Source organism: Helianthus annuus, chromosome 2 (assembly GCF_002127325.2).
Source record: "Helianthus annuus cultivar XRQ/B chromosome 2, HanXRQr2.0-SUNRISE, whole genome shotgun sequence".
In the NCBI taxonomy this organism is placed as follows: Eukaryota; Viridiplantae; Streptophyta; class Magnoliopsida; order Asterales; family Asteraceae; genus Helianthus; species Helianthus annuus.
This window is the reverse complement of record NC_035434.2, coordinates 123549946-123563886: the sequence shown is the minus strand read 5'-3', so window position 1 is coordinate 123563886 and position 13941 is coordinate 123549946. Positions and strand designations below refer to the sequence as shown.

Here is a 13941-nt window from a genome sequence, read left to right as displayed (position 1 = left end):
TCAAAACCAAAATTTTGACACAACACGCCAGAAAACCAACTAGTTATTATAAAATTCGAACCACTATGGGCTACTGGCGAATTTCACCACATCGGGATACACTCCTCTCCAAACCGGGAAAAACTCACACCTAGAAGCCCGTGAACACTCGTCCAGTGCGGTAAGGTAAAACCTGCTCAGTTTAAGGATCTAATTAGCGATCTCCGACTACTTGCCTAGTTTCCCATCATCATCGGGTGCCGCCGCATAAAATAATGGAAATAGTCGGTCAATGCTCTTAAAACAAAGTTGTTATAAAGCAAAAGAGCGAAACCGAGGACAAAAAGTAAGTCAAAAAGATACTTGCACGAAAAGAACAAAAATACCATCTGCAAATTCGCCGGAAAAATTTCTACAATGCCTGAAGCAAAGGAAGATAACCGGTTAAATAATACTTTTGTAACGGAGGAGTTACCGGTGATGATGGCAATGAATTTCGACCTTGATGGTTTTTGGAATCTTGATCAGTTCTTCTCATCAGACCCTCCAACCTCGTTTATTTTACCGACACCTGAACAATCTTTATCTCCTCTGTGGGGTTTAACCGATGACAACAATAACAACGAACTAAACGACAGTGAGGATATAGGGACCGGAAATGACACGTTGACCTTTTCTGGAACTGCTCACCAACTTTTTTCAGGTTAGTTCGTGTACTTATGCTGAAGATTTGATGCAGTTAGTACTAGATTATTAGCTATTGTTAAGGAATTTGGCGGAGCAAATCAGGGCAAAAGTCTGCTTCTTAGGCTACACGGTATGTATGGTGATGGTCGTCCTCCCTTGGAGGATTCCCTTGGAGGATGATCCGCCACGTAAGCACCACGTAGGATGGGCGTGAGGATGGGGCAAAGAGGATGGAGGTAAGGAAATGGGAGAATGATCCTAAAATATATGTGTACGTTGTATGTATACATGTGTGTGAGGAGGTTTTGTCCTCTAGTGGACCGGCTTGAACGTCCTGATGGAGCCGGGGAGGACGCCGCAGCAGGGACCGAGGGGGGAAGAAATGGGCGGAGGATCGGCGCCGCACCGGGACGAAGGGGGGACAGACTCCATACCGTGGAGCCTTATTGATAGGGGTGCTAAACGGGTGGGGGTTGGCGGGTTTGATCCGACCCGAAGACGAAAATTTTAGATGACCCGAACCCGAAAATCATGGAACTCGAACACGGCCCGAATATTTATGGGTCGACCCGAACAAGACGCGTTCAACCTAATTCTTTTGTTTTTTTTCGCAAATATATTAGAATGAATTTTTTTACTACAAAATACCCAAATATATATACTACAATTACATTTCAATTATAAAATGTTATGTTAATTTCTCTTTTTAAATTATAATTATGGCATAAAACATCCACCTAAATTAATTAATTTATGACATAAAACATATTGTAAAAAAATAAAATATAATATAAATGGGTTAAACGGGTCAACCCATCAACCCAACAGGATTGACACAAACCCGACCCGGTTTGCGGGGTTGAAACTGAAACTGACCCGTACCCATTTATAGTAAACCCAACCCCGCGAATTTCGTATTAGATTGGTATGGTGTGTCTAGGATACCCCTACTCCTAAACAAGCACCACATGAAGTAAACAATACCTATTTAAATAAACAGTTTTGATAAGTCAAATTTTGAAATGAATCAAAAGCTAATCTAGAAATAATATGATTTTGTGGGTTCATCATGTATATAATGAAATAGGTGTTTTGGGACAACCTGAGCCTTTGTATTCTTTGAGAAATGGTATTTTAACTTTTACGAGTGTCGGGTCTTAACAAGTTCAACTCTTGATCTTTCTAATAGTTTTCCCATTTAGAGTTGCCTAGGAAATTTTTACGGATTGGGTTATTTCAAGATATTGAGTGCTGAATGATATAGATGAATGTGACCTTTTTATTTTGTTTTTGTACTAGACACAGATAACTGTGGTCAAGCAAGCAGAAATCCATCAATTAATGATATAGACGGGCGGCTACCAACGCCAAATTTGGAGGTGAATCCATCAGAATACCAAGACGCAACATGTATAATCAAGGAAAGAATGACTATGGCACTTCGTTACTTAATAGAATTGGGTGAAAAACATGTTCTAGCTCAGGTCTGGGCTCCGGTGAAGAACAAAGGCCGTATCGTACTCACAACATCTGGTCAACCCTTTGTTCTTGACCCAAACTGCACCGGGCTTCATCAGTACAGAATGGCTTCTTTAATGTACTCGGTCTCCCTTGATGATGGAACTGATGGAGTTCTTGAGCTTGTAGGTCGGGTATTCAAACATAAGCTTCCAGAATGGACTCCGAATGTGCAGTATTATTCAGATAAAGAATACCAACGGCTTAATCATGCTTTGAGTTATGATGTTCGTGGAACCTTAGCTTTGCCTGTGTTTGAACCTTCTGGGAAATCATGTGTTGGTGTGCTTGAGTTGATATTGACTTCACAAAAAATAAGTTATGCTCCGGAGGTTGATAAAGTCTGCAAGGCGCTCGAGGTTGGTTGTCCCACTTGCGTTTTTATAAGCTTATGATTAGAGGTACATTGGGCTTGTTGGGTTTTCAAAGCTTCAGCACAAAAACTAACTCACCAAGATATAATTAATAGCTGCTTCTAAAAACCCACTACATTCAGTTGCACAAAACATTAAATAGTGAAAAATTAGGCTACCCACTACCTAAACATGAAAGTAAAATTCCTAATATATTACTTGACTTAATCATAAACATTATAAAAGACATGACTAAATAGCAACTTTTCTGCTGACTGACCCATTTGACTCGTATCCTATTACGCAGCTCCATTCCCGTACTCGATAACCCGGTTTATAACCTGTCAAGATTAACCCTAAAGGGTTGAACCGAAACACTTTTTGCTCAAATTTAAATATTTCTTTATGCATAAATAGTGTACGAACAATGTACACTTGTATATGTGTATCATTTCTTTTGCCAAAAAAACTGCCCTTTCCCTTAGCTCTGTTTCAAATGTTGAACAATATGAGCAACTGCAGTTGAGTTCAAATCAATCTTTATCCTTACAATGTTGTTAGGATAAAAGATAATCTGTAGGATCTATAGTTATTGAAGACTTTGATCTGAACAATGTTTCTCAGAAAAAGATATACAAAGCTATTTATCCCGACAACATTTCTAAACCTATCTAAGAATTTTATACGAGATAAGTCATAGTAACATATCCTAATTGAAGTTAGCATAAAGACTGATCTGAACAATATTGGTCGGATTTTTATATTATCAATACATTAAGCATTATTTTGAGAAATACGTAATATAGTTTCCGTTTTTGCAGGCGGTAAATTTAAAAAGTTCAAATATATTGGATTCTCCAAATACGCAGGCAAGCAGTAAGATGATATAATAGTTATATTTTATTTTATTTTCTTTCCTTTATATTTTCTTAATATGTACCTAGTGTTTTCTGTAATCTAGATATGTAATGAAGGTCAACAACAAGCCCTGGCTGAAATCCTGGAGGTAATGGCAGCGGTCTGTGAAACTTATAGTTTCCCATTCGCTCAAACGTGGGTCCCATGCAGACACCGAAGTGTTCTAGCCTATGGTGGTGGGTTCAAGAAAAGCTGCAGCAGTTTCGATAGAAGTTGTATGGGTCAAGTGTGCATGTCAACAACTGATGTAGCTTTTTATATTGTTGATGCTCATATGTGGGGATTTCGTGAGGCTTGTGCTGAACATCACCTACAGAAGGGTCAAGGGGTAGCTGGCCGGGCCTTTTTGACCCGTAGTTTGTGTTTTTGTGAAAATATAACGCATTTTGGAAAAACAGAATACCCTTTAGTACATTATGCCCGCTTGTTTGGGTTAGTTGGATCTTTTGCAATTTGTTTGAGAAGTAGTCACACGGGTGATGATGATTATGTATTGGAATTCTTTCTTCCTCCTAATATGGTAGACTATAAAGATCAGCAAAAGATGTTGCGCTCATTGTTGACTTCAATGAAGCAGCATTTTCGTAGTTTTAAGGTTGCTTCTGGTGAAGATATACGGGAAGATGGTAGACTTGTTGAAATTATTAGAGCATCTGTGAATAGTGAGGTTGTTGATTCCGGGATCTCAAGGTGTTCTTGTAAGATTAACAAGGTTAATTGCTCACTTACAAAGGGGAAATACAAGACAGCGACAATCTCATTGCCTCGAGAACACATTGAGGAACAGTTTGGAAAAACCATGAAAGAAGCTGCTAAAAACCTTCACGGTAATGATAATCTTCAATTTTTATAATAAAAAAATGTTTGAAAAAGTAATACAGAGATGGAATCAGTCATAAAGGATCTCCTTTCTTTATATTGTTTTGCAGTTTCTTTATCTACATTGAAACGCAAGTGCAACGTTCTTGGCATTTCAGAGTGGCCAGGACCAAATTTAGTGAAGAGAAAGGCAAAGGATTCACCCATTATTCAGATTGACCCAAATGAAAAAGATAGTGGAGCAACTCAGGACCTACCAATTGCCAGTATGAACAAAGATAACTTGACTATAAAAGCTGAGTATGCAGATGATATGCTTAAATTCCATGTCCCCATCTTGCAAGCAACTTTTTTGACTGTGGAGAAAGAAATTGGTATGAAGTTGAAGTTGAGAGTGGGGACTTATAAGCTCAAATACCTTGATGAAGATGGAGATTGGATTTCGTTAGTATCTGATGAAGGAATGAGTGATTGCATCAAAAGCTCCAGAAAGTTAGATCGCATTGTAATTAGATTGCGTGTGCTACCATCTACACAACCAATATTTGAACCTAGGGGTTCCTCTAGGGGCAAATGAATTCTCGTTTTGGGAAGGTCTATGTCCCATGCATTTTGGTTATGTTTTTCTAAATCGGTTTGCATTAATAAATTACTTTAAACTATTCATAACTGTATTGGGTCGTTCTTTTGCATTCGCTCAAGGCCGCTCATGCCTCATTCGTTTCTCTCTCCAAATCTCGGTAATAATCAATGTTTGATAGCCGGACCGGCCGGTTTGACCGGAACCGTAGTTTTAGACGGTCCGGTTGAAGGTGGCAGACCACTTTTGAGGATGGCCGGCGGTCAAACCGGAAAAACAGTGAGAAAAGTGACCAGACCGGGGAACATCAAACCTTGTTTCGCTGTCGTTTACGTCTCTCAACTACTCGGTTTCAACTGCATCCACATCTAGTAATAACATGTCAGCAGAAGGTTAACATTTGATAAAGGGTGATGAAAAATGAAAGAATTAAAAAAAATGAAAAGATAAAGAGAGCTGAGAGATGAGTTACCTTTCACATATTTTTAGATATTTAGGGTTAAAAGATATTCTTAAGTTACCCCCTTAACAACTATAACTATGGTATATTTCATGATCAAGGTTTCAATAAGACACTTTTGAACCTTCATGAACTTCCAAATTAACACTTTAATATGTGAGCATCAATTATTTATAAGAATTGGTGTTCCTTGTGACTCAGGTTCGATTCTCACTCTCCTCATTATTTTCTGCGGCATCCAGGTGAACAGCGAATACGGGTGGCACCGGTTCGACTTGGATGAGAGACGAGGTTTTACCAATTATTCCATTGTCGTGCCTTCGAACGGGTGGAGGTCGGGTTTCCGTGCATCTGGGGAGAGCCAAGGAGCTGACAAAGGTCGAGTAGTTGACCTTGGCCACAACGCCCGGTGTCACAGTGACGGGCACGTTGTTCCTTGCCGTTAAAAAAACATAAGAATAATAAATTTGTTTAAGCAAATAATATTTATATAATTGAACTCTAATATAAATTAGGAAGAACTTAACACTATCTACTATTTTCTATATTTATAAGTATTCATATTATTTATAATGATTTCCGGTTCTTAAATCCGGTTCAACTGGTTCGACCAGTGAATCGGTAAGGCTTCCGGTTCGATGTCCGGTCCGGTTATAAAAAATTGGTAATTCATGGTCTCATATATGGTTTCTATCAGAAAAGAAATCTAGCGAGGAAAACTTTCGCAGATAAATTGGTTTAGTTGCAAATAGCGACTCGTCATGTTTTTGTTCAAGCTCGGGCTCGACTTGATTCGTGCCAACTATTTTGAGAGTAAAACCCAGGAGCTCGAGTTCGGCTTGGCTTGAGAAAATTTGAGATTAGTTTTAAACGCGCTAAAAGCTCGGCTCGAGCTTGTTTCGATAGCTTTAACGAGCAAAAGCTCGGCTCGCCAATATTAAATAGTAGGTACGGGGGCACATCTTCCTTGAGGCCAGGGGGTGCCCCTGCCCCTCGCGACTTTTGACTCGTAGTGTTTATTTTACAAAAAAAAAAAAAACTCATTTTTTTTGTATGTTAGATTATTGGATTTTGAGAGTCCGGCCCCCACTAAGTTTCCGTTCAAGCTTCGCCACTAAGTAGGTATATTATATATTAAAAAATAATATAAAATTTGTTTGAGCTCGTTTAGGCTCGCTAGCCTAAACGAGATTTGTATGTAAAGCTCGAGCTCCGGCTCGATAATTAAACGAGTTATATTTCAGGCTCAGGCTCGTTAAGGGTTGACTCATTTGAGCTTTTTACCGATTTGATCCCGAGTAGCTCTCGAGTCGCTCCGCCTCATTAATACACCCTGAAGAGATATGGTCCTGAACCCCCTCACTCACACCCTCTCGTACATCCGGAGAAAACCCAAAACCTAACTCACAACCTGGACAACTGATTATAACAACTCATCCGCGGGGCTCACCCGCCACATCGGAAAGGAGAAAACAAGGACACCATGAAAAGTATCTGTGGCCAATAACATTTCGTGGACCACTGTACAAGAAAACCTCCATTATCAGTTATCGTAAGAGAGATAGGAAGTACAGCTCATAGCGACGTCCAACCAATCACGTTCCACGGATTCATATTCCTCTCAACCTCAATTAGCGGTTATCACATATACCACTAATGGTCAGCAAAGAGGGGACCAAAGGGATATTCCGATAATGACGTCCAGCCGAATTCATTCTCACCATCCCGGCTATATATATCCCACCTATTCAAGTTGAAAACCTTCTACACTCTCTACTCTCACTAGCAATTTACTCTCTCTAAAGAATAAAACTTATTATCACGTCAGAGGATGGTTACAAAAAGAATCACTAACCTCTCCTTCTCGTAACAAGACTCGCGGTGTTGTTTAGTTTTACAGATCAATTCGTTGGAGGAATTCATGAAGATCAGAGCCCCATTAACCTGTCAAGCATTGTCTTATCAACCCGATTAAATTTTTGTTTATTTACACCCCGAATTTTAAAGTCAATTCTCTAAAGCAACTTTTTCCAGAAAGATGACAAATTTGAAGTCCTGAAGCATATTTCATATGCAAGGCCAAGGGCCTATATGCTTTGGTCTTGCAATTAAGTATGAGCACATAACTTATTTGTCCGTAATTGTTCATCAATAGCATGATTTTTAGGGTTACAATCATTATAAATGAAAATGGATACAAACTTAGGTGGCATAATAACTAGCTTATAATATGTATACTCTAATGGGGTAAGATCCGATACAAAATGACCTTAACCTAGAAAGTGTAGGAAACCGGATCAAAGAAACTAGCGGCGTTGAAACCGGATCAAAGAAACAAGCTCGTCAAACCCTATTTATATACACACACGTTTCACCCAATTTAATTTTTATAACTTTATTTTTCCGTTATAAATTGTGTTCATTAGCTTTTGAAAGGAAAAAAAACTAAATACATAACTATGTTTGATTTCGTTTAAAAACACTTGAGTCAAAGAATTGTTGAAACCAAAATAGAGTTTTTTTTATCGTATGCAATATCGAATGCCAGTATAGTACTAGTATAGTAGTATTGTGTCAAACGTTACCAGTACCGACTGAATAACATTCGTACCAATACTGGTATTATGGGAAACAATATTAGTATTCGTTTTTATGGTTTCGGTCGATGTATATCATGACTTTGATTTTTTTGGGTTTAACGACTATATTTTTTGGGCTAATTATACAACTTTTGTGTAATGAAGTCGTTGAAAATAAACTTTTTTTGTATCCTAAACTATAAGATACCACTACATGTATCATAACAAACTAAGTTTTGTTTTGAATAATTTATTTTTTGTTTTACCGATTGTTGGCACTGTACCTGTAACAAAATGAACCATGCTGATATGGACCGAACAACGGCGGTACTGGTATCAGTATTTTATTTTATCGGCAGTAGTGTCGATATTCGTTTTTATAGTCACTAGTACAAAAATATATATTTGCTACGGTCAAATCCGTAGCAAATCCGTAGCTAACACCCATTTTGCTACGGATTTGGTCCGTAGCTACAAGTCTCGTCGTGAATTTATTTGCTACAAACTTGCGCCACAAAAATTATATCTGCGACGGGTTTGGCTACAAAAAGTGATGTCGCTATTTTAGCTACAGATTTGCTGTGAAAAAGTTTGCTATGGTTTTTTTGCTACGGAACTTTGCTACCATTTTTTGCTACAGATTTTTAGCTACGGAGTCTTTTTGCTATGGATTTTAGCTACGGTTTTATAGTTACGGAACTTCGCTACCATTTTTTGGCTACGGATTATTAGCTACGGAGCTTTTTCCGCTATGGATGCTAGCTACGCTTTGGCGATGGCAATTTGCTACGATTTTGCTACTATTTTTGCCACAGATTTGTTGCATTTTAGCTATGAAATTTGCTACATATATGCTAGGGATTGGCTATGGAAATTTGCTATCTTTTGCTACTCATTGTGTTACCGAATTTAGCTACGAATTTCGTTTCAATTTGCTATGAGTATAGCTATGGGTTTTGCAAGGTTTTTGAAGCAGATTTAGCTACACACTTAGTCTTAAATTTTCCAAACATTTTCTTTTGTATTTTGTATACTACTTTTTTGCCACTAAACATATCCACACTATAAATTTGCTACAATTTTGTGCTTAAAGAGGTTGTACTTATGGTTTAGGGTAGTTTTCGAAAAAAAAAAAAAAACAATTTTCACTTTTAACCTAAAGGTTTTATTCTTTGAATTTTAATCTCAATGACTTTTTAGCTTTTTATCCAAAGTTTTTTATCTTTTGCGATTTAATCTCAATACTTTTTTATTTTCAATTTGGTCCCTTATACTTTTCATCTCTCGCAAGTTTTTCGTTTTACGCTTCGTTCTAAATTTTGCGAGTTAATACGCCGCAACGTGCGTGTGGGGTTTAGCGCTTTTCGTCTGTTTTTTTCCCTTTTGACAGTATTTTTCTCCATTTGACAAGTTCGTCGCAACGTGCGGGTCTTAGATCGACTTACTTATTATCTTCCGCGTTTTACGTTTCTGTCTAATTTCTTCGCATTAACACGCCACAACGGGCGTGCATGGTTCAACGATTTTACATCGGTTTTTCGATCAGTGTTATTTTTTACTTTTTTTATTTTATTTTTTTCGAGTTTTTCTGATGTTGGTGGTCGCTGACAGTGGCATGACATTAGTGCTACTTGGCACGATTTTACGAACGTATTTAACCTATTATTTTTTTTACTAATACTTTATTTCAAGTTTACCGCTAATTCTAAATAAAAACCAATTTTAAAAGAAGCAAAATGACTAAAAAGCCCTCACATGCAAAGCATGTGAGGTAACATAACTGATTTTTTTACGGCGTTAGTTGTAAAGGTTATAGAATGTAACAAAACATGAACATAAATGTTGGGTTTTGCCGATTTTATAGTGAAAGGTATAAAGTGCAGTTTAGGCATAACATAAAGGTTGATTTATGCAATTTAGTCTAAGAAAAATTATTTTTTTACGTGCATATTTTTATATACGTGTCGGTATAAATTCGATTTGCTCTACGTTTTAAGGTAAACTTTTTCTAGAAACGAGTCAGGTCATATATAATACGTTTTCATTAAAAAAAACATTTTTACATGCATATTTTTATGTGCGTTTTGGTATAAATTCGAGTTGTTGTATGTTTTGTCGTAAACTTTTTTGGGAAACGAGCAAGTTCAGGTATAATATGTTTTCGTGGTTAATTTTATGAATGTTTTGTAAATTTTGTTTCGAACCGAGTGGAGTCAAATTGTGGTTTTTTCCCTTTTTTTCAAAAGATCTAATTAATCCCTTTTGATTATACGTGTTAGCTTTTCCGTTATACATGTTACATTTTCTATGTATGACTAGAGTCACATATAATACGTTATTATTGTACGGTATAAATTTGATTTACTTTATGTTTTGATCTAATCGCAATGCTTATATATGTTACATTGAGTTTAATCAGATATGTCGAAACGCGTGCTTTCATATGGTTAACACATCACATAACGTATGAACTAATTCATTCAACGTTTGCGATGTAATCGCGCCGCAACACGCGTGGGTCTTATTGCTAGTTATAATCAATTCTCAATAAACATAAAAAACTATACCAAAGATAAAAACTCAAAACCAAATAGAATAATAACTCAAAGTTTCAAACATAACCAAAGTAACATGATAAAGATCCAAGTTATTCCAACGCAACAATAAAGATCTAAATTAACCCAAAGCAACGATAAAGATCCAAAAGAAATACAATAAAGTTAACATATCTAAGTTGGTGGCGGGTTTTGTGACAATAATTGAATTCTCTCATTCATTTTGGCATACAACCTCGCACTTTCTTCAATTTTCTCCATCACAGCATGCTTCTCTATCTTATCTTGTTCCAACTCCGCAAACTTTTCCTTCAACGTTGTACTTATAACATCCAAAGCAAAAATGACCTGTTAAAATCCATTATCACGCCTTATAACATTCAGAAGATGCATCATTCTGATTCTTTACAACCCTAAGAATATCATAATATCACTTTGCAACATTCATCCCTTGTTAAGACAAAATAATGAGACTTATTCATAATCCTAAAACATCAATATTTAGGAAGGTCTCACAAATTATTGTATATAACACATAGCTAAATTTCATCATTCATTTAAGGAACATAACTTGTTTACCTTTGATCTCCAACAATCTACCATTGACTCATAAGTATTTAAACATAAGTCTTAATCCAAGTTACTTGGTGAACACATTCATCACCAACAAGATGAATGTTTCTCGTCTACAATCAGTATTATGTGTGAGATAGAGTCAACTAGATCGACACTCAACAACATGGCATTCATAATTTTGCCATAAGTGATTTGCACACATCTATTGTTATTCATTAGGAGAAATGTATATTTAGGATGCTCTCCCAAATGAAGGTAAAATCTCCATATAGATCTAACAATAATCAAATAGTAGACGCATATACTTATAAATCTCGCAAGATTTATTAAAGGTATACAATAATATATAGTACTTTTACTTTCATATGTTAGAATTCACACTTGTGGATTTTCCAATGACTTCTAATGAAGTATGTCGACATGAATGTCGTTAGTGTATTTCATCTCAATACACTCACTACGTTCTTTCATTACTCACTCATGATGTGGTTATACATTTGATGTTTCGTCTTTGAATTTTAGTCAATGTAATAACTCTCAAGTCGTTTATGTCCAAGTATTTTCATGTACTATCCGTTTAAAACCATATTCTTTTAAACAATGTATAACCGACGTTATTATTATTTTCCACAAAACTAATTTATACGTCACAACCATTAGTGATTTATTTCTTTGTAACAATTACATGTGTTATCCAAAGATATTGAACACAAAACAATAAAATACATTGGAAACTAAATAATAAGTGGCAATCACTTTTGAAGTGTAAACGAAAGCATAGACAATATGTAGACATCAAATAGCAAACTGCTTTTATATTAAACACTTTATAATCTGACCGAAATCTTCTCAACAATATCGTCCCATGGCATGTCATGAGCTACTCCCTCAATAAGACTCCATGCACTTGTAAGTACAAGTTCCCCATTTCATCTTGAAACTTTAAACTTACAATTGTGCTCAAAACAACACCAAGTTGTTACAAATACTACATTTAAGTAGTAAACTTGAACAATTAAATTTGTTCACAACAACACCAAGTTTTTTTCACCAAATAACATTTTCTATCACGCATGTTAGAAAAAAAATGTTATAACAAGCACATTATAGAATTGAACGTTTACATAAAACGTTTTCTAAAGAAATAGTTTATAAAATAAACTAATTCTCATCATTTTTAATGCACACATATGTTTACATAAAACATTTCTGTTCATTATGAACAATCTCTAACCTCGTATTCATGATACACATTTTCTAACACACGTGTTAGAAAATTTAAGTCATTTTATATATACAAAACATGACCAAATTAAAGTATTAAATGTTAAAACTCATCAAATGTCATCAACAAAACTCTACTCAAGAGTTTCACCATATGAGGAGTTAAGAGTCTCAATAATTATAGACTTAAACTCTAATAAAACTCATCAAATGTAATCATTAAAACTCTACTCAAGAGTTTCACCATATGAAGAGTTAAGTATCTCAATAATTATAGACTTAAACTCTAACAAAACTCATCAAATGTAATCATTAAAACTCTACTCAAAAGTTTCACCATATGAAGAGTTTAATTAATAATTAAAATTTCACTCAAATCGATTTAGAAATCACAAATTAAAGTTGGTTATAAATCCCACAAAACTACACCATCACTTTATGGTGATTTAATTTTTGAAGCTAATTAAACATCAACTTCAATGTATGACCTTTTATTTCTAAATCATACAAAGCATTAAAATCAATGCTACAACAAATTACTTATATAAAATGTTTACATAAAACATTTCAAAGCATTTGTATTTTAACCATTTTTTAACAATCATGTTAAAATGGAGGAAATTCTGACGCGCACACTAGAAATATTAACATTTCCACAAAATGTTAATTCGACTTGCTAAAAACACATATATAGTTTAAATAAATTAGTCATTTCTAATACACACGTTAAAAACTAAACAATTAAAAAATTGCTTCCAAACTAACGCATTTCTTGAACGTTTCTAACACACATGTTAGAAGACAAATGATAACAAAAATCATTATAAGACTTATTTGTTCATATCAATCCATGGGTGGATGAAAAGTCTACTTTAAATAGAGACTTAATTAGAGACATAAAACTCTAATTAAATTATATAAAACTCTTATTAAAGACATAACAAAACTTTACTTAAGAGAATTTAACATTTACAAAAAACGTATGGTTTACACCAATAATTACGGTCTAACACACATATTAGAGAATTGAACGTTTACAAAAAAACGTATGGTTTATACTAATAAACCCGATCTAACACAAAAGTTAGAAAAATTAATGATTCCCAAAATCGTTTCAAAAACCAAACGGTTGATCCAAAACTATTCGTTTTGTACCACGGTATAAGATTTAAGATTGTATCTCAATCTCAAGAAATCCAAACAAAACAAGTTGTAACACATGCATATTTCCCAAAAGAAAATAATTATAAAATCACATTTTTTAAATATATTTTTTATTATAACTCCTTTTGTGAACCCAAAATCCTTATAAATAAGGTTTTAATATTGTAGCAACAATCTCATAAAATCTGTTTTATGTTTGTAGGAACTAGGTTCACTTTTTATAAATTATAATTACCAAATATATATTAATGAGACTCTCATTATTCGTTGGAAATATCATAGTACAATACCGGTTGCAGTAACTAAATAAAAGGAATATAAAACATAATTATATATACCAATCTTGATTCAAGCCGCATCTCTGGTAGGTCCTTCAAGCGCACTTGAAAAATACTCCTTGACTGCAATAATGAGCACACTAAAACGTTGACAAACAGATTTCACGCCTCTACCAAAGACGACGCGTCTGTCTCCCAGGGTGTCACACCCCAACCGATGATGGAAACATCGGGGCATGGCACTAAGCGAA

The 13941-nt window shown here is 35.3% G+C and overlaps 1 protein-coding gene across 2 annotated transcripts; it reads left to right on the top strand.

The window, feature by feature from the left end:
* Positions 1-211: 211 nt before the first annotated feature.
* Positions 212-4943, top strand: LOC110921525 (protein NLP7). 2 transcript variants are annotated; one of them, XM_022165867.2, is made up of 5 exons: positions 212-682; positions 1966-2543; positions 3359-3406; positions 3499-4282; positions 4385-4943. In XM_022165867.2, the coding sequence occupies exons 1-5, from the start codon at positions 397-399 to the stop codon at positions 4849-4851; spliced, it is 2163 nt and encodes a 720-aa protein (XP_022021559.1). In that variant the 5' UTR covers positions 212-396; the 3' UTR covers positions 4852-4943. The 2 variants fall into 2 exon arrangements, with proteins under 2 accessions (XP_022021559.1, XP_022021563.1); XM_022165871.2 differs by having other exon boundaries at positions 327-682; positions 1972-2543.
* Positions 4944-13941: the final 8998 nt, after the last annotated feature.